General features: G+C 38.8%; 3 protein-coding genes across 4 annotated transcripts; all 3 read right to left on the bottom strand.

The window, feature by feature from the left end:
• Positions 1-3,945: 3,945 nt before the first annotated feature.
• Positions 3,946-11,027, bottom strand: LOC5503633 (ataxin-1-like). 2 transcript variants are annotated; one of them, XM_032371911.2, is made up of 4 exons: positions 10,689-11,027; positions 8,324-8,435; positions 7,172-7,692; positions 3,946-5,843 (listed from the first exon to the last, which is right to left on the bottom strand). In XM_032371911.2, the coding sequence occupies exons 2-4, from the start codon at positions 8,394-8,396 to the stop codon at positions 4,962-4,964; spliced, it is 1,476 nt and encodes a 491-aa protein (XP_032227802.1). In that variant the 5' UTR covers positions 8,397-8,435; positions 10,689-11,027; the 3' UTR covers positions 3,946-4,961. The 2 variants fall into 2 exon arrangements, with proteins under 2 accessions (XP_032227802.1, XP_001624636.2); XM_001624586.3 differs by lacking the exon at positions 8,324-8,435.
• Positions 11,028-11,281: 254 nt separating this feature from the next.
• Positions 11,282-14,440, bottom strand: LOC5503619 (chromodomain Y-like protein 2). Its single transcript, XM_001624585.3, has 4 exons — positions 14,282-14,440; positions 13,625-13,789; positions 12,958-13,090; positions 11,282-12,332 (listed from the first exon to the last, which is right to left on the bottom strand). Exons 1-4 carry the CDS (start codon positions 14,324-14,326, stop codon positions 12,163-12,165), a joined length of 513 nt encoding a protein of 170 aa, XP_001624635.3. The 5' UTR covers positions 14,327-14,440; the 3' UTR covers positions 11,282-12,162.
• Positions 14,441-17,195: 2,755 nt separating this feature from the next.
• On the bottom strand, positions 17,196-26,075 carry LOC5503628. Its single transcript, XM_001624584.3, has 4 exons — positions 25,694-26,075; positions 22,883-23,484; positions 19,596-19,965; positions 17,196-19,391 (listed from the first exon to the last, which is right to left on the bottom strand). Exons 1-4 carry the CDS (start codon positions 25,866-25,868, stop codon positions 18,028-18,030), a joined length of 2,511 nt encoding a protein of 836 aa, XP_001624634.3. The 5' UTR covers positions 25,869-26,075; the 3' UTR covers positions 17,196-18,027.
• Positions 26,076-26,854: the final 779 nt, after the last annotated feature.

The raw sequence follows: 26,854 nt of genomic DNA, 5'->3' as shown, positions 1-26,854 counted from the left end.
TTGCGAAAACGTAGGAAGAAACCACCGGACAGCCTCTATCTGCTGGTGTGCGTCGGACCTTGTGGTCTGCGTCGACAGTTGATTGATTAATAAAACCTTTAAAAGAAAAAGTCGACAACAACGCAGATTAGGTGTGGTGGGAGGAATTTTTAACAGAATCGGGAAAAATCCTTCAACATCCCCTTAGGGATGGCAGCTGGTCGAAATTATATACCTTAAAAGATGGGACGATCACCCCCGTCTTAATTTCACGAGAGCCAGCCCCCGGGGATATGGTCTATGTATATCAATAGTATGGGCTCCCTGTACAAATAGTATCAAAAGGTCCCTGTGTATTCAGTACGTTTGCTCTTTACCAATAGAATGGGCTCCCCCGTTTGCAAATTTTAATAGGTTGTGTCATAATAGTATGGGCTCCCTGTGCGCAATTATAAGACCTTTAAAAGAAAAAGTCGACAACAACGCAGATTTATGTTTTTTAGAACGATATTTCGGCAGGCCAATACCTGCCTTCTTCAGGTTATAAATGAGTTACAATGGCATGTTATAGCTAGTATATGTACAAAGTTCATTGATGATTAACTAACAAAAGGTAAAAATAGTAATTGAGTAAAGAGTGACTTATGGAAGATGGTAAATAGGGTGGTGTGGATTACTAAGTAGCTAAACGGTTTCTTCACGCCGGTTGAGACCACCGGGTTCAAGAGTGCCAGCGCGAGCTATCAGTGTGGCTTCTCTTGCTTTGCGGATGGAGTCGCGGTTATTTCTTATTTTTTCAATAGGTATGAGCTCTATGTCAGAAGCGGAGTGGTTAGGTTTTAGGAAGTGTTCAGCGGCGTGGGTTGGTATGGATCGAGATTGTGAGTCTACAGTTCTGCGGTGGTCATTAAAGCGTTCTTTTAATTTGCGTTTAGTTTCCCCAATATATTGAAGGTTACAGCGGTTACATTGAATCATATAAATCACGTTTTTAGTATTGCAGGTTATGTGGGAGGTTATAGGTCGTGTTTCTCCTGTTGAGAAAAATGTGTAGCTTGTAAGGCCATCGGTTCTAATATAGAGGCAGGTTAGGCAGTTTTTTCCGCAACGGAAAGCACCGGGAGGTTGGTTGGTGGGAGAGCGGTCGGAAGGTAGCTTGGCTTTAACGAGGATGTCGCGGAGGTAAATCCCCGCGTTGCTAACATTTCCCGCATTGACGCCCTACGCCCTAATAATAACAACCACAAAAACTCCCGTCGCATCCCCTTTGTCACTGCCTATAACCCTACACTACCTAACATCAACAACATAATCCGTAGAAACTACAACCTTCTACTCTCGTCTAAGCGATGCCATAAGGTTTTCACTGAGCCCCCTCTTGTCGCCTTTCGCCTCTCACCTAACCTCCGCGACATCCTCGTTAAAGCCAAGCTACCTTCCGACCGCTCTCCCACCAACCAACCTCCCGGTGCTTTCCGTTGCGGAAAAAACTGCCTAACCTGCCTCTATATTAGAACCGATGGCCTTACAAGCTATACTATTGATATACATAGACCATATCCCCGGGGGCTGGCTCTCGTGAAATTAAGACGGGGGTGATCGTCCCATCTTTTAAGGTATATAATTTCGACCAGCTGCCATCCCTAAGGGGATGTTGAAGGATTTTTCCCGATTCTGTTAAAAATTCCTCCCACCACACCTAATCTGCTATCTCTTAGGTAAGAATTTCTGATGACCACGCCCAGGGTTAAAATCGATTATTATTATTATTATTATTATTATTATTATTATTATTATTATTATTATTATTATTATTATTATTATTATTATTATTATTATTATTATCATTATTATTATTATTATCATATTTTTATTATTATTATTATTATTATTATTATTATTATTATTATTATTATTATTTATTATTATATTTTTAATCACTATTTTTAATAGTATAGCTCAATTTTGTAAATAATCAAATTCTAATGAATCAAGAAAAATCATTTATAAAAGAAATATTTAGTAATTCTAAAATTGTAAATTGAGTTGTTTAAGTAAGTTAAAATAATAAATTTAGTTTTACATTGTTTACATTTTCCTTTACTTTTTATATGTTTTTACATTTAACATTTAACAGGTCAGGTACAACTGATTTCCATGTGGGACGTGGGATTTCCATGTGGGTAGTGGGATTTGCAATACAATAGATTACTAAAGTGTGACAGTTACAATACAAAAAAAAAAAAAAACAATACGATAAGATAACATAGAGCTTGCATAGCGTAGCCAAACGGTAGGTCTAAGCATTAGAAATTTCTCTCCGGAAGTGTGAGAGAGATGATGTTTGTTTAGCATCCTTTAAGAGGCTATTCCAAAGCATGGCACCGCTATAATTAAAACTAGATTTAAAAAATAGTCTTCGGCTTAGGAAGTGCTAGATCTGTATCGATATTTCTGAGATGATTTATTTTTTATTTTTTTTATCACTTATTTTGATAATTTGATTTTTCAAATATGGGGCTGACAAGTCGTTCAGAACCTTGTATATTAAAACTGGTTTTGCACTTTTACGTCTTTCCTCAAGGGTTGGCCAGTTTAACTGATCAAGAATATCTATTGAGCAAATTGTATAGTTTGAGCCATCAATAACTCGAGCAGCACGGGATTGGAATCGTTGAAGTTTGTCTTGCAAAGCTTTTCCACATGTATACCATAATGGTGAGCAGTAATCAAGTATGGTTGAATTAGAATTTTATAGGGATTATCAAGGCAGTCAGGTGGAACAAACGGCTTGATGCGACGAATGCCACCAATCCCAGCGCTAGCCTTTTTACAAACATTGTTATCAATTTCATTGTTATCAAACATTGTTAACAAACTTGTTATCAATTTCCACTCCAACAAATTTTTCATACCAAACATATTCCCCACAGATAGTGTCCTTCGTACTTGTTGCCTTATATGGGCATTGATGCCCATATTTAGAAGAGCTAAAGTTTTCCCGTTCCCTGATCTACAAAAAAACATGGTATAAAATGTTGATTCCTGCCAATTTGAGACTCGAGGCAAAAATTTGCCAAGAAAAACTTGGTCAAATCTTTTTCTTACTAATCTTGAAGTCCTTAGACCCAGGTAGGCGTTTCCAGATAGTGTTCCCAAAAAGCCAGAAAAGTGCTCCCAAAATCACCCCAAAAGTGCTTAAAAAGTGCTCCAAAATCATAATAGTGCTCAAATAGTGCTCATTGGCGAAAAGAAAATTACCGTATATTTTTTAAACAATTTAGAGAGTTGTGTTTTAATTAAAATTTGAATAAAAATAAAATATTAGATAAAATATTAAATACATGCATTAGAGTATCACAACTAACTGTTTTATAAATGACTTTGTTCTCTTTTGTGTTTGTTTACCTTATTTGGATACTACTAAAAGAACAATGTTCATTTAAAAACATCACCAATGTCAAAAACCTGATAACAGACCTTCCAGATCTCCAGAATGTTATTAAACACGACACAACGAAACAGTAGAAAACATAATTTTCTAATTGACCCTGTTCTTGCCTATTTTCAAACGTAATTACATCGAGGCAATAAAACAAAAATTAGTTCTTGATCGTCTCATCTTTTTGGGGGACCGGTTTTCCTGTGGTCGGTTAGAGTTGTGAAGTCACTGGAACCCGGATGAGCTCGTCCCAGACCAAGCTGCTACCACGGTTCATCTCAAAGGAAACCTTGTAAAAAACCACTGGGCCTAGAGGTTGCGAGAAAGTAGTATAGAAGGGGCTAGATTTCGAGGGGAATATGACTTTTTGTAGAGGCTAATACAGCTTCGGACAAGAAGAACATGTATTTTTTTAACATTGATAGAAAATACCAAATTGCATAAAGGAATTCCTGTTCCCCCCTCTGCAAATACCAACTGGCATCGCAACTCCAGACTCTTCCTCAACAAAAAAATAAATAAAATCAGATAATTCGACAGATTTCTTATTCAACGACTGGAATAGTTAACTTTTTACAACAATTTGGCTACCAAACCTACAGCGCTATGTATAGATACCAGAACAGTAAACATGCAATAACTTTATTGTATCTTAGCAGGCGCATAGCCAGGTTTGTTAGAGAGGCGACTTGTTTACTTAGGCAGTTTCTAATAGCTCAGTGTCTGATTTTTGAGTGGGGCAGTTCTTCCCCCCCTTTTTGTCCTGGCTTTGGGCCTGCATATAGTCTGGGGCTTGGCAATCTAATGCTCGAACACAGCTCAAAGCAATGGAATATTACAGAACGAAAAAAGAATCCCTAATTTCTTAACATCCCTTGGACAACAATTGCAGATGCCTATTTTAGGACATGACAATCCGTAGGACCGACACGAGTGACGCCTCTCGAGCTTTCAGACTCTAAATAGTAAGAAGTATGTATTTATAGTGTATGAAACACTGTGAAATCATCTGATCTATGAGGGTGGGTAAGCGAATGGCCGGGAAAAAAATAAAAAATGCGAAACTATCCTGATATGACTATATTTACACGAGGCAAAATTGGCCCAACCCACCCTCAAAGATCACATGGTCAGCGCCTAATAAAAAAAACTTAATAACTATGATAAATAAATATCAATAGTCTCATTTTGCAACATGATGAGAGTTTTCAAAATTCAAAATAAAGCAAAACAACTGGACTGCTCTTATTTTTTAGTTATTACTCTAATATATAATGATGCCATGAAACGTGTGCATCATAATGTTACGATTGAATAATGAACAATATGTAGCGCTTTCTGACATGTGTATCGCATAAGACAAGAGAAGACCCATTCACTCAACCTGCCGCCATCGCTTTTCCAAGAAGTATCCGTTGCCTGAGCCCGTGAGCACAAGCACGTCAACATGCGCGCGCACACACGACTACAGTAAGACCGCTTTATATTCACCTTGTGGTTGACTTTATGAACTGAACATAACTAACTAATACGACTGGTCCTAGCACTTGCCATCTGTATTTACATCCATTCTTGGTCTTTTCGCTTCAGGAGACGTGTCTGTCTTGCCATCATGGCCACCCTCTGTAGCTCTTTCAACCGTTTCCTGGCCTTGCTTTTGTGCCATCTCCGACAAGTGTGCTGCATAAATCATTCCCTGCTGACTCATGGGCATACCATGCTGTCCAGGCACGAAGCCTAAAGTTGTGACGAGCAGCCCATTACCAACTGACGTTTGTCCAGGTAGGCTACCAGGCGGTGCCTGAACAAAACTTTGACCAGGCACTTGAGAGATGAGCGATGCGGGTACCTGTTGGTAGAATGCTTGGCTTGGAAAGGGGATTCCAGATGGAAGGATAGGTTTCCCATCTGGTCCTATTATTTGCTGTAGTGCCTGGCCACTTAAATGAGGACGGAAGAAGCCCATCTGTCCGGGTGCTTGAGGGTCAATGACAGTGAAGGTACTGCCAGGAACTGCGGAGCTTGAGACAGGTGTTGTTGGGGTCGCTGGTCGTACCTGGGGAGTCACAGGCTGGACAGGGCTGCTAGCCGCTTGAGTAGCGACCACCTGGACTTGCTTCACTCCTAGGGGACTGCTGGACATTCCGGGGGAATTTCTAGGAGCAATTTGGGAAATCATCTGAGGCATGGTCTGCTCTGGGATACCTAGTGAAGATCCCTGGCTGATACCATTTCCAGGAGTCACTCCAGGTACCGAAAGCACTGCCTGGGCGAGGTTTGGTGTCAGGAATATACAGACATCTCCAACCTTCAGTGGATGACATTGGAGGTTGTACTTCTTTAGGGATTGCTCAGGAACACATGAGGACCAACCTTGGCCATACACAAAGAATGGATGCTCCACAGCACAAGAAAGTGTCACCTAGAGACAACAGGATAACAAGGTTATATTAACTTAAATAACAAGTATGTATACACTTTTTGCTATGACTAGAAGTTGCCCTGCCTCAGTGACACGTAACGCAATGCCTAATGGAGAAGATAATCTTCCAAAGGCCCTCAACTTATGGTTCTGGTATTACTGGGGTTTATTTCGCAAGCACCTTTATAATTAGAAAGCTTTCAAAGTCTTGACAAAAAGATCCCTTGATTTCTAGTAAATCATAGCCCACTTGATAAGGGCACCTCATTTCTAGCCTGCATAGCAAGCGTTACTGTGGAGTTTCAATGAAAATAAAGAACAAAACCGCGCAAAGAATGGGAAGAGAAAGACGGGAACGCTTGCAAGCACTCGTAGTATTTCTCAGATACGCCTCCAAGTGACAAACCTTGACAAGCGTGTATAATTCAAAACAGCTGTCAAACTTAGTTCCCCCAATACCTCCCTACGATCTCATTTTGGGTCCGTTGCAGGGTTTGCAGATTATAGATGAGCGCAACGTAAATTGTTTCTCTTTTAATCAAACTAAGAATTACAAAGTTTGCAAATGCGACTTTTGACATTACATTGAGCGCGATTTGGGTTGTCATGCTTTGTATATAAAAGCTTATTTCAAAGCGAACAGCAGCAAACACATGCAGAGTTTACTAAGCAATCTCAACATCATTCCACATAAACGCGGCTCGGAAACCTACCGTAAATTCACATAGATAAGGCAAGAGCCAAATGGCAAGCTGCAAAAAAATTCCAATCCAGCTCAAACGTCACGACTCCACCTTGATGGTGCGAACGACTAACACGCGAGCATGTTCTCTTTCTTTGGATTCGCTTCAAGTTGGAATAAATCCTTGCTATGACCAATCGAAAAAACTGCTAACGAATTTCCTCCACCCAATAGCTGTTTGTATAATGCATCCCTACCTCAGTTAAAACCACTTTCAGTGGATCCTTGTTCAATGCTATTTTGAGAAATCGTGAGTGTGAATCTGTGAAATGTCACGCCGCGCCAATCAAAAGCCTCGAATTCTGTGATGAGAATGATCGCAGACTCTTCGCTATGAGTAAAAAAGACAATGAGTGCTGGCAAGGGTTTCGTTCTTCCAACTCCCCTTTTCTTTTTTTTTTTGCGCTTGCCCCATTCTTCGCGAAACGCTTGCTATGCAAGCTACCTCATTTCCTAAGAACAGTTTTTGGGTTTCAAATGTGTCCTTATGAACAGGGTTTCCCTGTATGAGGACAGTTTTGAAGGTCCCTTTAGTGTCCTTATTAACAGGGTTTCACTGTATTTCTTCAAACCAATAACTGCCTACCTGTGCTTTTGTGCTGGTAATTGTAAAGCCCACTAGTGCCATTCCAACTTCATCATTCTTGCGAACAGACACTACCGTACTAGTCTCTAACTTTAGGTCTGGACACAGACCAGTGCTATGCACAAAGTCGTCAGTGGTCAGGTCTTCCACTCTCTTCAGCTCCCCGCTAGTCAACTGGATGATGGAGCCTTTGATGAATGGTGGAGGGATCATCCCAGTGGAGGCCTGCACCTGGGGTCCAAATGGAAAGGGCACACTCTGACCAGGGACTATCATCCTAGTTCCTGTAGACCCTGGTGTATTAGTTCCTTGGGGTTGGGATTGAGGCACTGGGATGTGCTTGATCATTTGGCTTGGTGTTTGACTCGCAGCAAGCTCTGCGAGTTGGCTGAGATTGCTGCTCATTACAGCAGTGTGGGCGGCCATCTGTGCATCTGATTTGTCACCTTGTAAGTTTGGTATGATGATGTTGCTGCTGCCATTTGATGTCACTGGTACAGGGGATCTTTTTGGAAGGTCAGCTAATCATGAAAAGAAATGCTCATTAGAATACTATTTTTTCTTAGGGGCTATAGTGAGTACAAAATATTTCCAGGGTTTTCTCTAAGAAGTTTGTCTGTTTGTTGAATACATAGAACATTGAGCCAGCTATACTGTATATAGTATGACCAGAGTAAAGTAGCATTGTCACCATTTTAATTCCGGAGGTTGGACAGAAACCTCAATTGTTAAAAGACAATAGAATCTATCAGAATCTGCGCTATTTAACAGGCCATCCACTCTAAATCAGCAATCACATCCCCCAAGAAACTTCCAATAGACACTCTACTTTTACTCTGTAAAACTAGTAAATTGCAGAAAATTTTCTGTATTTATAAAAGCCAAAGATTGTCGGGATTAAAACTTATGAATTTGGGTAGACACAGAAAGGATATTTACAAGCTTCAAAGTGTATGCCTACTTTAAAAAAGAGTGTTTGGATATGGAAAAAGAAATAAGAATTTGACTGGATGAAAAAGAAATAAGAATTTGACTGGATGAAAAAGAAATAAGAATTTGACTGGATGGTAAAATTGTGATTCCACCTGAAGTGAAACAGTCACCTCAGCGTCTGTAAGAAGAGAGTTCATCTCATTATTGACAAAGACTTGCCTTGAACAGAGAATAACTGCCTGCCTTGTGATGTGGTTTGAGAAGTAGAGCACTCCCTTTCACCACCGGACATGATCTGTTATAAGGTTTATCCCTTTCCAGGAATGAAGTTCTACAAAGTAAACACATTCAGATATTTCGGGAAAATATAATACCCCAAAAAACTGGAATTCAACTCTGCCAAATTTTCATCTTTAATAAGACTTCTTCAGGGCAGGGCAGCCCAGAAGAAGTCTTATTAAAGACGAAAATTTGGCAGAGTGGAATTCCAGTTTTTGGTGTATTGTATTCATTCTTCTGGTTCACGAACATGACTATTTGGGCTTTTTGTATTTATTCGGGAAAATATAACGTATAGTACAACACGTCCATACTTATTTTTATTTTACCCATTTTTGAGCTGCCATAGTTCACAAAGTGGCTGGTCATTTGATTTACAATGAGTTTTTTTTCTGTACTCTTACTTTTTTTACCTTTCTTTTACTTTTTTTATTTTGCATGTCTGGCAAGCATGGCTTTGCTGATTTGTGAAAACAAACTGAAACAATTCTTTGATTCCTTCAACAATATTTAAGATATCATAAATATCTAGTATCCATTATACACTCTTTTTCTATAAGAAAACGAAATGCGCAATTTTCCTTTATAACGCAAAAGGCTTTGTCGAACTGTGAAAACAAATATGTACTGCACAGCTTGTTTTACACTTCGATACTAAAATTCAATGATTGCATGTCACGAAAACTGTGTTTTGTGTTATTTTAATTTCGATCCTAATTTTCGAATGTGGCTTAGAAAATCTGTGATACTAAAATAAGTAGAAAAGCTTCTGCCTAAGTCGTAATGTATTGCTAGCTTCGCCCCTTAAATAAGGACATGTTATAACGTGATAAAAATCAATGGGATACTTTTTTTATAGGAAACGCAGCTGGATGGGCCCATATAAAAAATCCAGAGAAATTTTATTTTTTTAATAATTGTGGCCCTAGAAAAATATGAATATGATTGGAAAAATGAAAGAAAAGTCCAATGCAAAAAAAAAAAGAAATCTAAATCGCACTTTAATTTATTGCGATATAAATAAATGCCTGGTTACGCACCTTGGATAATTTTTTGCGCAGCTTCATATTGCGTGACAGTATTTACTGAAGCAAAATGCTCAATATGCAAATTAGGTGTTATATTTTGACAGGCAAAAGGTTCTCCGCAAAATCGCATATAAATTTTCAGGGAAACTCAAAGAGCTATACCAACACGTATTTGGGCATATTGTGTGGTAAAGATTGAATTTTATATTACAATACTGATACTAGTAGCGTAAAATATATGAGTTAGAAAGAGCGCATATAAATTCTAGATTCCTGTGGAAACAGAAACTAGCGCTTTTGTGATGTGACTTAACCTGACAACGACCTTCTGGTAGTGGTGATAAATGTATTTTCTTAAAATATATATGTGTATATATATTTATATTTTTTAAATAAAATAATACCTTTTATCGTGTTTCCTGTCTTTCGTGTGCTATTTCTTGAAAATGAGAAGGTATATAAGTTATTCTTCCGATTGATGTCTGAAGTTTAAACATTCCTTATTTCGCCGGCTCCGATTGTACAACCAGGGCTCAATGGCCCACGCTCACGCTACTAAACTAAGGTAAACAAGAAGAATTCACGCTAGATCACCCGATATCAAAGCCAAAAAGGCTAGTCGCAAAGCATCATCGAAAAGAACCTTTATGTAGGAATATCAGTATGTTATAGCGACCTTTATTGAGTTTGATTCGGCGATTTGACTGCAGGGAAGCTATAAGAGGTCGTCGGTTCAGTGAGAAAGCGTGTACAATCTACATGAAAGACAATAGTCCGCTTTCAACCGAGCACGCTTGCTATCGAACGACGAAAATCGAAAAATAAGCTCTGTATTGTATACCCAATTCAGGTATTGTTTAGATGAAGACAGCAAATAAGTTTATTTATGGAATCTATCATACAATCTGGGTGAACTTAAGTCTGAACTCAGAACTTTTCCCCCCACGCATTCCTTATTTCACCTTCACGACTCGCTAGAGCTCGGGTAACACAACGCTAAAATAAACATATATCCAATAATCCTCGAATAAAACTCTTCGAATCGATTAAAACATTGATTCTAGATCATGGAGTATCCCCTTCTTGGCAAACGTATTGCTTTCAGCTTGGTGTTTGCGTGCTTTACGAACTAATGGGGGAGTTATCAATTTTACCGGCGATGAAAGTGGCGTTACACATTTGCAAAAACGCACCACAACAAATAATGACTCCCCTTGAACCTAAGGTTTTACAATCGAAAATTACTCTAACCATAACCAATAAAGTTTTAAACATACCTTTTTCACAATAACCTGCTTATGATGTAGAATTGTAGCGTCTTGGTTAACCTAACGTGCTTTTTTTCAGGGGTTTTCAAAGCGATTGCTTTCAGCGACTGTACTAGGTGTGTGACTTGCTAGCCGTGTGCTTTTTAAGACAACATGCTCCCTTATTCCTCAGTGAAAACTTAGCTGGGTCAATGGAAACCATAACTTGATTGAAGATTCCATGAATAATCAATCACATCCTGAAATTCAGTTCTTAGAATATTGTGTTAAAGCTTGAAATCAGTTGAAATTCATCGACCTTCGTTTGGTCCTGTTGAATAAATAATCGCCTCACACAGATTGAATTGGCGCCATGTGACACCGGAAACAGACATTACTTGGGAATGAGGCTGGTTCAAACCGGAAACAAAAAAAAGTCAACAAGCGAAATTGACAGCGAAGTTTGTAACCTGTCTTTTTGGCGTCTCAGCTTCTCCTCAAAATAAAACTCATACGTAATAAATTTCAACATGAAATAATAATAAGAATAAATTAAATTAAAATAAAACAATAAATTTTCAATCCACCTAGATAAAATAATGATGAAGAAGTAGAAACATTTATGAAATGATCATCCGTTTAATATGTAACTACAGATGAATACAATGGTACCAGCCCATGTTATTCCAAAGCGATTATTTACAACTGGTACAAATCATAAAATGTTTGAGAGCTCATGATACATGTATGTAAACTTTATACAAGTGACTGAATAAAAAAAACTGTGTTTCATGGAAATTTTAAAAAGGAATATATGAATACATAATATATGAAGACCTTTACTGCCAACCTGGCTGCACTTTTAATCCACAACAGTGGGAGGATATATTAGGAACATGTAAATAAATGACCCCTTTTCCTTAGATGCACCATGACACAACCTCTAAAATAGAAGTGGTGTACTCTGTTTCCCATCTTGATACACAACCTATTGTACACCCTGAAAATTTGGTATTCATGGTATTTATTCCTCTGGAAATTAAACTTCATGAGTTCCTCTGCAAACCCCTTGGTTATCAGTGTGGATAAAAAATGCAGTCAGCCATCAAAAATGAGTCAACAAGATTTACTGTAAATGAAGTGACACTTATAATAAACAGTTAGCAGTATTCATTCAAGTATTCCTCCAAGTTTCCAACTTTGATGGTGGAAGCTTGGGTTAGGGTGTCCAACTAACAGCGGTACCACTATATGAGATAACTATTAGGGAATTGTTTGATGCAGGTTCATGTATGACCAAACGAAATGGCAATATCCTGCAGCACAACTAATTTTTGCACTAAAAAATCAAGTAAATACCAATACTAGCAAAAAAAGTATAATTACTACACTCAGTTAGGCATCCTTTTTTCTAAAAAATACAATGGGTTATTTCATGTCTCTTGATAGGTGCTCAGAGAATCACAAATAGAACTCTGCACAAGACAAAAACAACCCCTACTATTTACAATACTTTTACTGACGGGAGCAAAGAGATAAAAAACAAGACTACAAAACCAAACATTGCAGCTATTAAAAAGAATTTCCTTGGGCTGAATGCGTGAAGTGAAGAAGTAGAGGGTAAAGATTCCTCAGTTGCAGATTTGTCTTTAGGTTTCTCTTCTGCTGGAGCTTCTAGAAAAAAAAAACAGCAAAGGACAAAGTAAAAGATAAATGTATTAGTAGAAAATTGTCAACTTACTAGAAAAATCAAAATAAGTTTAGAAAATGGGTAACAGCTTTTCTCAAACAAAGCTAACCAAAAAGTATCAAATTGAGCACTTGGCATATACCTTATTATACATAATTTTTGTGATGTCAAAATTTCATGATTTTAAGATTATTTTCGAGATTTTGCAACTTTTGTTAAAACCCAGTCACTATATTATTGCGATGTTGGGGCAGTACAATTTAGTGGAATTAAAATGTGTTTTAATCATCAAAACTGTAGCATAGAGTAATGCTTTGCTTACTGACTACATCTGAATATGCAGAAAATAACAAAAAATACTAGCTAAGCTTATACAACTAGCTTATATTAATAAATAGTTGTGAAGAAAGATATTGCTTTCTCCAAATGATTATTATTAATAAATGGTTAATATTCAACATAAAAGCTTTGTCTGTACTCTCTTAATTTTCTTGCTTCCAAATTTTCATTGAACCTTGCAGTGAATTATAACCGAAAAGCTAGCCCCATGTCCCCTACCATTGGATTCCTTATTAGTATTGGTTGCTCAATCCTTATATATAAAACTACCTTGTACTTTTACAGGGGAAACTGGTGGAGGTGTTTTCAGATGCAGAACTTTGGTCTCCCGACGTCTGCTTGGAAGCTTTAATTTGGTGAATTCCTCCACAGGTTTGGCCTTGACGATACCACTTCTCCTTCTCTAAATAACAGGAAAAATAATACATAGTCTAACATAAAAGGACCCTTTCTCCAATAAGATTACATTCTATGATTAAAGAAATCTGTGCCAAGTATACCAAAGGACAATTTTACGTGCTATCAAAATTGACTGCAAATAAGTTTGGATGTGGCCCTGAATTCTGTAGTCTAGCTGAAATTCTAAATCAACACAAGGTTGAAAAAGTATGTTGAATGCCTTTGTGAAACAAAGTAGTTGCACTGATTTTTGGAGCGTTAGCCCTCGAAACATTAGCACAATTACTCTGTTTAACAGAGGCGTTAAACATACTTTTTTAACCTTCTGTTGATTTATAACTTGACTACACCATACCTATGCATCTACAGCTTATCTACAGCTTGTCTGAAGTTATACCAATTTTTAAAAAGAAGAGACTTGAATGTCAGTCTAGTATAAGTTATGATCACTAATATTTGATCTTCCTGATCTAAGCTGTGGTATCCTTTTTTTTCTAATGTGAGCTCACCCAATAAAAAAAAAAACAGCATAACTTACACTTTTTGTTGATGTAGCAGAATTCAGGAAGTTATCTATTAACTCTTTGCAGCCTTTAAGATTCTTTGATGGTTCCCATGTATCGTCGGCTGGACCATAACCCTTCCATCGCACGAGGTATTCAACCTTACCTCGCTGCACTCTGCGGTCAAGGATCTTTTCAACCTATATTAACCAACAAGATTCGACTTTAAAAAAAAATACTGAAAAGCCTCACACTTTACACATCAGACCTTCACATGTTTAAGTGGAAGCAATCAGCTATCTCTGGCAAAAAACTAAAAAGATAGTAGAAAACATGCAATAAAAGTAGAAGGATAAACTCTGTTTACCGCGTCTACCCTCAGAGAAGATTGGTAAATCAACAAATTATGTATAAATAAACTGTTCACGATCATCGTACTATCTTTACTATCTCTACAAGATCGCTTATGGGATATATTTTTGAAGAACCAAGCTCTCTCAGTGCATAATTTCTTAAGAGATAAGGACTATTTTTTTTGGATATCAGAGAAATTTGACAGGGTTATTTTTCGCTTCTACTGAACTACGATCGTTTATTCCACGGTCAAAATACCGTTGCATTCCATGTTCTGGGGCAAAACTTGTGATCAATGAATATCAAGTCATTCGGATAAACAACTAGGAGTTTCTCACCTCAAAAAGCTCTCCATCTGACGATGTAAGCGGCGATTCAAGCATTTTACAAACTCACAAACATTGAAGTTCACACTTTCCGATTACAAACAGACAAAAGACGCGCGCCGAATCAAACAGGTCGCATGACCACAGACCACGTGACTATTAAACCCTATATCACGGGCAGCCTGTGTTATAAAGGCATAGAGGGATACTCTTGCTCTTTTTTTTAAAGAACCAAAGAGAGCATAAGATAAGAGAGGGACACTTTGGTATTACCCGCGCGACATGTCGATTCCGAATCTGGCTATTTTTAGTAACCACCACCCCACCACTGCGCGTGAGGATTTGCTCCTCTTATTTTGTCCTACTCCCCCGCGGGTTGCGTGTTGTTGTTTTGCCAACTCGATAGGAATGAAAAGAGATCATGTAAAATAACTCGGAAGAAGAAAACAAGTCTAACTTAAGTTACCAAGATTGGCAAATATACTCACAGAAAGCTAAATCCCTGAATAGCTTGATTGTTTTGTTTGTCTGAGCGGCGAAGTCAAATGAGAAAGAAAAAAACCGACGAGCCATAAAATGGCTGTGATACCGCGTTTGATTCAAATCCCGACTCCAGCTTGTATAATAACAACATAATAATATAACATATAATAATAACAACATCAAAGAAGTACAGTATATCTCTCTCTTTATTTTCTCACTTTTACAAAAGCTCAGATACTTCAGCTTGCTGGCTTTGATCATCACAAAAATGCATTCCCTCGCTACAAGGATAGTTTTATAAAATGTATTTTTCTTGGATTCCTTCTCAATTCACCGGAATATTCACAAAAAAATCAATATCATATCTAATGTCTAACTTACAGATTTCGTTTGACCAATAGGAAGATAATGAATGTTGAGAAACCACGAAGAAGCAGCAAGTTAGAGCGAAAACGGTGTTTGAAGCACGAGGTTTTCCGCTCTTGATTTTGAATGAAGTCTCGTTTTCGAAATCTTGCAATCATCGAAGTACTACATCCCCTTAATAAACCGCAACTGCCCGTATCCTTGATGCTAGAATGAAATTTTCGATGGTATTTGTGCAAATAGGGTGTTTTTTTTTTCGGTTTCAAGTCACAAAACAGCGGCAACCAATAAGATTTAAATGCCAAAGCGCGGGGGTAGGGTGAGTAAAAATGCTCACGCGCAGTGGTGGGGTGGTGGTTACTAAAAATAGCCAGATTCGGAATCGACATGGCGCGCGGGTAATACCAAAATGTCCCTCTCTTATCTTATACTCTCTTGAGAACGTCTAATTTTAAGTTGAGGCTGAGCTGTTTTTATTTTTGGAGCATTTTAAGGCTGAAAACGTTCTTATCGATGTTTTTAAATTTCAGTGACATGAAATCATACAAACCAGCTGAGTAAAAACAGAACTACACAAATGATCAATAACGATAGGGAGCACAATGTTATTCTTCATTTTTAGAGCGATCACTCTAATGAAAAAAGTTTTTGAATACATTTCGAGCCTCGGCATGTTTTTAGCATGTTCTTAAATTTTGGCGAAATCCCAGGCTGGAAGTTCTTTTAAAAACGAGTTCTTATAAAAAAAAAAGAGTGTAATCCAACAAGTCTTTGTTTTGAAATCAACGAGAATCTTGCGTGCACAAGAATAATATCACTAAAACTCGGCAATCCAATCTCGGCATCTGTCCTCTCCCTGCGATAACTTTGGAAACGGTAAAAACACACGTTTTTTCCTTCTCGGAAAAGCGTCTTCAGCGCTGTATGTAGCATATCTGGATAACGTGAATTGCTGTTACATTTTCCCCAGCAGCAATGCTTAGTATTTACCATTTGAAGTCCTAAAAAAGCTAAAAGCTTTCGAGAAACACTCGCCTGCTACACGTGCGCCTTTGTATTCTTAGCGATTTGTATGTCCGGCCATGCGGGGGTCTCGAGGGCATGAAAGCTAGAACGGGCGCGCATCGCGCAGTGCTATCGAATGAAAGTGAATCGGGGTTTGTGGCTGGATTTGCGGGGGTTCTTCAGGTTAAAGGATAAACTGGGATCATCATGGTAAGTAAAGTGCAATTTGGACCAGCGACCAACGTCACCTATCTGATTGGCCCAACAGTGCGCGCATCTAAAAATATTATTATTCACGAAACGCTGTGACTTGTGAAGGCATATTCGGTTCACGGTATACTACTTACCTTGGGGGGTGATGGGAAAGTACTTAGCTCTTCATTAGGCCATTTGGTGGGGCAGCTCCCACAACTAGCCTGCAATGCAGGGGTTTACCCGGTGTTTTTAGCGGAAAACAAGCCTCGAGCGATTCGTGGCCGCCATCTTGGATTTTGAGCAAAAATCAAAATCAAATCCAAGATGGCGGTACGTATACAAGCACCGGGTAAACGCTTGGATTGCAGGCTACTCCTACCACTAGAAGCCAGAAAGAAACCGAAGAATGCCTTATCTCCTGCGCAGCTGTCCTTAGTGTCAGTCTCAGGGACTATCTTGAACTAGAACTTTTACGAGATCACGTAAATGAAACACGTTAGCTAAATGCTAAGATTTCTTTTTCCGTTATGCTTTATTTTATTGGCATCCAACGTCCGAACAAAAGGGATTTTCACTCCACAGAAACAATATTTGAAGAGTGTAAGTTCCCTACTACACCACCTTTACTCTTCCCTGCTAGCAGAGGCCTCTTTTCTCTGTATTTCGCTGGGCGCCCAGCGAAATACAGAGAAAAGAGGCCTCTGCTGGCAAGAAACATTTATTCTAGCAAAGAAAAATGTTTGGATTTTTATTATCTTCTCGAGATACTAAGAAAAAACGGGTTTTGCTTGAAGACTTTGTGTAAGCATCAGTGTTTTGATCCTTTTATCTATTATCCCTGATTAGTTAAAGGAAAACATCATTGATATAACAGAAGTACATACAAAACACAGTTCAATTTAATTATGAATTTAACACTCTTTTTACTACCTTAACTCTTTTCTATTGTACTAAATAGATTGCTTTAAATTAAGTATTCTTTGCAAAGCATTAAAAATATATTTATTTGCTTTAAAGCCAAAGCTGTTTTCCTTTTTTTAATTTGTATATTATCTGTTCTTATTAATATTCAGACAATTCACAAGAATACCCATCAAAAAATAAACTTTTGTCTTAGTCTCTATTTCACCTTTAACTTATGTTGCAGGAGGCAAAATACTACCAAAGTCATGAAATTATAAAATAAAACTTGTCTTAACTAAAACTTTCAATGCATTATAAGGAATCTCGAATGGCGATAAATAGAGATTTAAACACGATTCGTCTGATTGATAACTTAAACTTACTAAAAATTTTTTTAAATAATAGCATCATCCCTGCGCAATTTGTTTTCCAAAATAAATACTCTAAATTATATTATTTAACTAACAAGCACCGCTATCTTTTCCCTACTTAAACATAAATATTCTATAAATACTCTTATTTCCTGGAGTTTGAAAATGTTTACTTAGCAAACATTTTTTTATATAATTCCCCCCTGTTCTGCTTTAAAGAGGGGTCATAACAGGGTAGCTACGCGTTACCGTAACCAAGAAACCAAAAAAGGTTTTGATTATTTGTGATACGCTGATTGGCTAGCGTAAAATGACTGACAATTTACAATTTAAGCAATTTGTTTCAGGCTTCCAAAGAACCTTAAGGTGATTACGGTAGCGCGCGCTTCAAATCGTTCTTCTCTTTTCTCTTTTTTAAAAATAAAGCAGCTTTTATCAAACCACAGTCTCGACTGTTAGCCTACTTCCTAGCCAGGCCACCTCTGGCATTGAGTCCAAGTTATCCAAACTGTGCATACTACTAACGCTAATGCCTTCTAGGTGTTCCAGGTTGTTCTCCAGCTCGAGGCTGTAAAAGTCCGTTTCGTATTCTGTTTCAGACTGACTCTCACTTGGTGCCTCGAGACATTTTTCACTGTCAGCACTATTTGCTGAAGGATCACTGCAGGGAGAACTTGTCAGCAAAATGTCTCTGTTTGCTTCATCGGCAAATACACACGTTAATCCAGCAGTGTTCATATCTTGAGTAATTCCATCATCATAATCATTAGCATCAGCATTAGCGATATAAGTCCTGTAATCACAATTTTCAACAAACGGAGCCACAGACGCGCTTAATCCTTTTGTGACTTCTATCATATCCGTAGAAGGGTCAATTACAAAAAGTTCGTTTTCTTCAAAACCACTGTCATTAGTGGCCGTTGATTCCAATGATGAGCTCTTCAGCGAGTCACTACTTTGAGCTGACGCCCACGAGGTGCTGCTCAAGCGTTTTCTCTCGACGTCATCTATCACAAGAGAACAGCCCGCCCCTTCAATTCCCACTGAAGTTACTTCCTCAATTTCCGTTAACATTGGCGTATCTTGGGGCTCCTCGATCACGACCGGAAGTGGCACATTATGAATAGCCTCGCTTATATTAGTAACACATACTTCGCTAGGGACCTCATTTATGACCGGAAGTGAAGCTTCATTTGCAACTTCACTGAGTACCGGAAGTGAAGTTTCATGGAAATTGGTACGTGTTTCCGCTACTTCCTGAATGGTAGGTTCGAGGCTGTGTACTTGGATGCTGCTCCCGTGTAGTGTCATACGCGCGGAGGAGTATAGCGAGAAAGTACTTTCACGCAAATGGTCCATATCGAAAAACCTTTGTCGTCTACCTGGCGTCGAGCCCTGTGGGGAACTAGGAGTCTCTGTATTCAAATCCATGCGGCTTGTGTAAGTCGAGAGGTCGCGGTAATTCTCATCCGAGACGATACTAAACAGAACAAAACTCGAGGGCCTAGAGTGGCCAACAGAATGATCCAATAACGATCGGTTCCGTGCAACGAGCAAATCCGCAGCTGTTTTCTTGCCGAGGAGCTCAGCGAGTTTCTTCTCGGTCACTTGGGACATGCCCCCGTCCATCCCGTCACTGGGAAAGAAGTCGTCCTGGTCACCTGTCATGACTCGTTTACCGTTGTTGGGTGTGTCCACCAGCCAAGGTATGACGAACATCAGGCAGGACCCCGCGCAGACCATCGCGCTAGCCAGGAAGTAGACGGCGTCATAGCTACCGAGAAGGTCGTAGATCAACCCTTTTCAAGAAAAATTCAACGTTAGTCTTGGAAAGATGATTGAAATCATAGTTATGACTTCGTGATTGTTACTATATGAGGAAAATCATCTTTCATCAAATTTGTCCCTAAATCAATCAAATAAAATATTATTAAAACTTACGTAAAATAATGCTGAAAAGAAATAATACACATCATCATCATCATTATTATTACGCCACTTACCAGCCACAGGTGGACCAGAGGTAAGCGGTATCGCCACCACAGCGAACATGCTGCCGACTGCTCCAGCCATCAGCTGCTTTCCAACGATGTCATGTGTCACTAGTCCCAGAAGCACGGAGAACCCGCCGTCAAAGAACCCTTGCACAATAGCGTACGTGAGAAACGCGGCGTAAGACTTGGCAAGTGGAAACAAACACGTCGCTACGGCGATCACGAGTAGAGAAATCTGCTCCATCTGAAGACGGTTGACTTGCGGGATATCTGCGACTTTTCCGAGAGTGATCTTGCCAAGCGCCTGGCAGATTGCCAGGATTCCTACTAGGAGGGCACCTTTAGAGCTGGTGACGCCGTTCATCTTGGCGACACGGACCTATGGGAGAAGTCACGTGGCTTAGAAACGGCATAGATCACGAATTACAACACGAGAAATGCATGAAAATACAATGATGCCGAGCTCGCCATGGTATACAAAAAAGACTCAATCATAAGTTAGTTTTTTAATCAAAAGACGGAACTAAGAACGTAAGAAAAATATGTATTTTATTTTTGCTATCAACAGAAATTATTGTCTATTAATTTGTTAAAAAAAGGTAAGTTTGCGACTGAACTGCTGTACTCTTTGATGGCTTGGCTGATCAAAGTCGCATAAAAGGCTTATCTTGGTCAAACATCGCGTCCACAATCCCACTTTAAATGATTGGCTGTTGCTTGAAACCATGACGACGAAAAGGAAACCAGGCTGATATTTAAATATTTTCCAGTTGCGGCCACACTCGACAATAAAATATAAAACGCATCTGTACGCTACGCAGACATATGAAAATAATGAAACCGAAGGTCCGGTAAAAAAGTAGACAAATAAAGGCAAATTCGAAAAGGTACGACGGCAGCATCCACTCTGTGTGCTCTTCTTATAGTTCTTTAGATGAGAGGCGGTGGTTCATGCTAGCATTCCTTTAACTTCGCTTCTGAGTATCGACGTTCGACGGCGCCAAAAGAAATCGCTGGAATCCCTCGCTCCACGCATCGACTCATTTCCGTTCCGAGAAGACATGAATAAACCACCTAAAATGGTTTGAAATGGCAAAGCTCGGCACCATAAATCAATTATTATCGACAATCACACTTACATTTTTTTATCCATAGATTTTTAGTTTCACCTCATAAATCCATCTTGGAAGACATCAGCTATTGTCGCTATGGTAAATGACATATCGCTATGACAACCAACGTGAGTCTTCCATGAGGTTGCTGAGGTCAAACCATGACCGAACCATCGGTTAGAGCGAGATGATTCTTGGGTTTCCAAGTCAATCTCTTTAATGGCATCGAGAATTCAGACCCGGACAAGGGCCGCTTATGATCACTCAAGGTGAACTAGTGAGAATATCGGGTACAAAGGTTGGGAGAGGCCGTTAGTGTGATGTATCATGGCAAGAAAACATGCTTTACACATTAATTATACTTTTCATTAGATGTATGATGTATCCAAACTTTACATTAGTGAACACGTTTCTTCACACTAGGAATGTTTAGACGTTCCTTAGAGGTATAAAATATACATATTAATACTTTTTATTTGAGGGACGGAGGCAGTATTCGAGACGCATTGATGAGACGAGAGAAATTAAAACTTTGTGCTTTTACGCCGTGTGAGAGCACAGGTAGCCCAATAACTTTATTTGTCCCTTTTTGATATTACGGTAAACTCGTAAAAAAACGAAAAAAAAAATTGAAAAAAAAATTTGTTGAAAAGAAAAATGTAGTCTAGTGTTCTCTGGCCGTATTTAAACGCCTTTGGTGTTTTTTTTAAGATTCACGATTTGAACTCTTTTCGTCCTGGTTGAATTTTTCGCCCTTTGTTTACCGTATCAATAGAGACAAATAAAGAGCTTGGGCTACCTGTGGCGAGACTGAGCTCCATACCCATGATGCAACACTAAATATAAAAAACCCAAAATAGCCCAAAATAGCCAGTGCTAGTACCTTAAGGTATCTGAAGCTCAGATAAAGAATTGCTTGCTTGTGTCCTCGTGAATACAAACATTTAATTTAATACTGAAGATAAGTAATTTGGAGACAGAACCCACGACGGCTAAGTTCAATTGAACAGTCGTTACGAAATTGGTATAAACGCGATATACATTATTTCATTGCTACTCTCAAAAACCGCCTTATGAGTAAATTACATCCACAATCTGCCTTTATGATGTCTGGTTAAGTGCATTACAAGAGAACATCTAAATAAAATTGTCTCCATTCAAAAGTTTACATGAAGTTTACATAAAAACGTCACAATTTCGAGCCTCGTTACAAACTTGTGTGTTACAACAATTTTACATTTTTCCTCATACTTTGTCAAGTTTTACAAAAACGGATCATTACAATTTTAAGGAGAAGATAGAAGCGTAGAATAATTTTTGATTTTCGTTCATTTAAATATACAGCGAAAAAAAAGTAAAAAAAAATATAGTAAAATATAAAAACGAGATTGGTAAAAGTGCTATCAAGAAACGTCTTGTGATAATAGATAGGATAATAAGGTCGCGGTATTCGCTGCCATAGTACTCCTTGGTTTATGAATGAGTCTTGATTAAAATAACGAAGTGTGGTTTGTCGGTCATGAAGTACTTCAATTCAGTATGTTCGATAAAAGAACCACTTGAGAAACTTGATATTTTGTGGAGAGTATTAGAGCTGGGTTTTCTTCCCTGGTTTAAACAGGGCTGTATGCACGCAAATATGCGAAATTAAAAACCGTTTTTTATCAAAGAATGTACCCCCAAAAAGGACACAATTCTACCAGCGGCTGTTACAAAGATTCATGAGATAGACAAGATGGCCAAAGATTGAGTTAGAATCCTTGCTGTGTCTTTCCGAAGTATTTTATCTACTACATAGAAAGATATTTGGGAAGGGCCATCACAAACTCCCCACCTCCCCCCCCCTAACGCCGCATCTTCAAAATGGTAAATACGATAGTCAGTCATCCTGATAAGTCCCAGATATCAGCTAGCCAATAATACCCCCCCCCCCCCCCTCATCTTATTATTAATGTATAATATATTCATGATGAAGTTCTTGTTCTTTCTCCATCCCCTCCTTGTGTGACTAGCTCCCATGTGTTGCGCACTCTTTGGCGGGAAGGAATACATCTTCTCCATTTATCTAATTTATTCATATGTACGATAACAGCTATTCGATGACCACCCTCCCTTTTAAACAGATTATACAATTTAACTATCAGCATATGGTTAGGCCATAATAACGACAGTGTGTATACCTACCAGGTACATGTACGGGATGTAGTACGCAAACAGCACGAGGGCCAGGCACAAGGTCCACACCACGAACGCCTTGTTCTTCCAGTGTTTCCCAGGTCTTAGAAAGCTACCGATGCTTTTCCCAAATCCCCCTTTCTTTGGCTTAACATCGTCCTTCTCGATCAGTGACTCCATCGGATGTTTACTGAGTGGCGCGAAGCTCAATCCCGCAACAAACCCGAGCAATGACATTCCCGCGATGAAACGAAATCCCGCGCGTAACCCGTAACGCCTGCACATTTCATCGACGATCATGCTAATTACTAAAGTGCCTGCCCCTGAGCCTGATACAGCGATCCCATTGGCTAACGAGAGGTGTCTATTGAAATACTCGATGAGGACCACGAGAGATGCAAAGTACATTAAACTAAAGGCGAATCCCCCAAGTATTCCGAACGTTAAGTACATATAGGTCATGTTTGATACGAGAGACGTGAGGAAGGCAGCAATTAGGAAGAGAAGGCTCCCGGTGCAAGCGACGATACGGCATCCTAGACGATGACATAGCGTGGTTGAGATGGGTCCGCAGAGATAAGTAAGTCCAACGGCGAGGGAGCCGATCCACGCTGCGGGGAAAACGTAAAGTCACATTAACAAGGAAAATGAATTTGCAGTCGCAGACCAGGGGTAGTCTGGGTGCAAAAAGATAGCCACGCCTAGGCTTTAAATAACATATCAGTTAATTTTGTTTCAAAAACTGTCGTTTTTCTAGCTTGCTAGGTCATTTCCTTATTAGGCATTACATAGGACATATTTGGGAGTCCGCTTCAATCATTTTTTCGTTTTTTTTTATCGCACTTGAACTTTGTAAGTCGAGAATTTCCACGTAAACTTGCAGGAATTGGCGTTTACTACGTTGCCACCTTTTTTGGAAATGGTGCCTATTCCCTAACAGTTTAGAATACCACAGGTCTCCCGCCCGCTCACCCCAGGCTTTTTTAGACCTTTTAGAAAAACGACAGCCATCGATTGATTTGCGCTTAGCAGCCAGCCTGGATTAACATCTTGGATCTTCAACTGATTTGTTAAAGCCGCATTGTCACCAGTTTACTTCCGGTCGATTACGTAAAAATATCCGTTAACGGAAAACACGTAAAATATTTCAAAATTGTAAAAGCAATGTGTCTATTGGAAGTTTCTCTGAGGACGTGACTGATAATTTAGAGCGGATTGCGCTGTTTATATCGCGGATTCTAATTGATTCTTTTGTCTCTTGTCGGTTGAGGTTTCCGTCGGCCCTCCGGAAGTAAACTGGTGACAAAACTGGTGTATTCCCCCAGTTGGAAGGTTAAGGGGGGGTGGGGGGGGGGGGGCGATTCATAAGAAGAGAAATTAAATTCCTACGAAGTTTAATAACTTCCTATTTTTTGTTGCTCGAAAACTTGAAGACGATCAATAATTACAGTTCTTCACTTTTGTTTGACGGTTTTAATGTAAGTATGTTTGAAATAGGCACAATAAGCGTTTCTACAGTTTTGTTTCATTTAGTTACATTTTACATGAAATAAGTATGTGCTTTAATTTTTGTTTACGATAAAAAAAAAGTCTCGCGTAATATGCCAACCCATTTTTGGGAAAATTATATACTCGCGAAATATTGAACTAATCAGGTCCAGTCTCCTCATCGTGCATGTCAATACCATCGAGTGTTGCGTGACAGTTCTTATCGACACCTCAGTGTCTCACAAGAACACATCCCGTCAAGAAAACAAATATGTTTTTTTATTTACTTTTCGCCTTTTAATAAAAAGGCTGGTTATCAGGTTAGGACGCTTTTATGAAGTAAAATGAAGAAAATTTATAATTTTCGATTATATAATTTTTCGAAATCTGACATTTCCGTCGGTATGTGATATTCCTTCATTCTGCCGAAACCGCTATGCAGGCTTTTGTTGATTGTAAAAAATTCTTATCTTCGATATAAAGGAAGTCTAGTGAAAGCTTCTTATTTCTCCGCGGGGGGGGTCTAAATGGAGCGTAAACGGCAGAGCACACAAGCACAGAACATAAAAATACATACAACCACGCTGCCAGAAAAAAAAAAAAAAAAAAAAAAAAAAACGAAAAATAAATTGGCGGATTCGAAATGTGCGGTAGCTGTTCTCACAGGTAAAAAATACAAGAGCATATGTTTCCGTGCCACCGTTGTTTTACCACACACGATAATTAAGCATTCAGAAATTTCTGGATGGACTTTGTTCCCTCGCGCGTGGTGTTTATTACTTGGGTATCAGATTTCACGAAACAACAACGGGGCCGCGAGATTCAAAAGAAAGCAAACGTTTACAAAACGTTTTTTTATCAAAAGAATACTTGGATTGTGTGTAGTAGAGAAAGAAAGTTGGAGTAATTTGCCCCTACCAGTTACACGCACAAAAGACCTGTTAACTTTAATATAACATAATTTTTGTCTCTTCATGCAAGCTTTCAGAAGCGCGTGCGAGAAATAGAGCGGAAAAGGTGCCGGTTAAAGAAAGAAACCGCATTCTTTTCACATTACGAATGCCTATTTCCTGTTAGTAAGACTTGTTTTTATCTTGTTGGGCTTAGAGGCGCAATTCCAGTTTATCTGGTAAAAAAGTAGCGTGCATATATTTACTTACTTTTTTTATTAGAAAAAAAACAAAAAAAATGCCGATAAAAAGCCGGTAAAAATTCTGAAAGCCATGCAAGGGTTGTTTGACTTTTTAAAATAATTAATGGAACATCAAGATCATAAGAGTTTTTGTAGGAAATAACCAAGACAGTTTGCCGATATATATTTTTTTCACTCACCGGTTTCCGCTTCGCTTCTCTTGTATTCGCTGAGCAGGGCAATAAAAAACGATCCAAAAGAATTGGAAATTCCTCCAACAAGAAATTGTAAAAAAAACGAAGCGACGCATACGACCCAAGACCATAGGGAATCTGAACGACGGTCGAGTAAAACTTCAAGCTTTGCCTGACCCATGCCAGATATTGTAAATTTTTACCCGGATTATAACTTAAACTAAAGCCTTTTTGAAAACAGTGTGAGACACGCGGGGGTCAAGCTTGAAAAATCCCGCCAGACACGACGAGTGACCCGATGATATTGCAAAACCTTCAGCAATTTTGCGTATCGACTTTCGCTCGCCCTTGTATTCGTTCAACTGACTCGAGAAAAATTTTTCTCAGTGGGCAAGCGCCATTGCAAGTTTGACAAGCCACCATAACCCGTTTTGCAAGTTTTCTGGGCTCATGTGATTATCACCTCATAACGAGTATTGCGACAAACTAAAAAAGAACCCACAATATTTTCCTACAGACTGCATTAAATAAAAAAGGACCAGGTTTTATGGAAGAGGGGGAAAATTAAACATAACATTTCGGTGGATTTTTTTTCCATGTGTAAATGGTTATTCAGTCGCTTGACTTGTTGTACAAAAACATACTGAAGGAAATTATTATGATGAAATATTTAAACTGTTGCTTGATTGTAATGCAAATTTTTTGGCGCTGTTTCAATAAAATAAATGATTTGTCAATTCTACTTCGATCACTCAGGCTTAAAGCTCAAAATCATAAAATATATATAACGCAAGAAAATCTTCAACTTTCCTTGCCTTGTATGTTTGCATGAATTTTGCATTGATATATGATATCCAAAACATTTTGTGTGAGCGACTTTTTGTCAGGGTATCGCTTCAACGCGCGGGCTTTGTTTGTGTCACCTCAACACGAGTTCGTTATTAAAAGATTAAGGAATAACTTAAAAACCAGTTTTTTTTCTCTAGAGTAGTTGCTCTAGTAACCTATCGAAAAGTCTTACAAGCAAAGTACGAGTTACTTCAAAAACGCTGAGACAGTTTCCCTGCTAGCAGAGGCCTCTTTTCTCTGTATTTCGCTAGCAGGGAATGAGACAGTATGTAACAGGAAAATACTCATAGGTCATCTCAAAACGTTGTTGCGTTACCA

The sequence above is a fragment of the Nematostella vectensis genome, chromosome 13, assembly GCF_932526225.1.
Source record: "Nematostella vectensis chromosome 13, jaNemVect1.1, whole genome shotgun sequence".
Lineage (NCBI taxonomy): Eukaryota > Metazoa > Cnidaria > Anthozoa > Actiniaria > Edwardsiidae > Nematostella > Nematostella vectensis.
The sequence above is the reverse complement of the archived record's forward strand: the minus strand, read 5'-3'. Positions and strand labels throughout refer to the sequence as shown.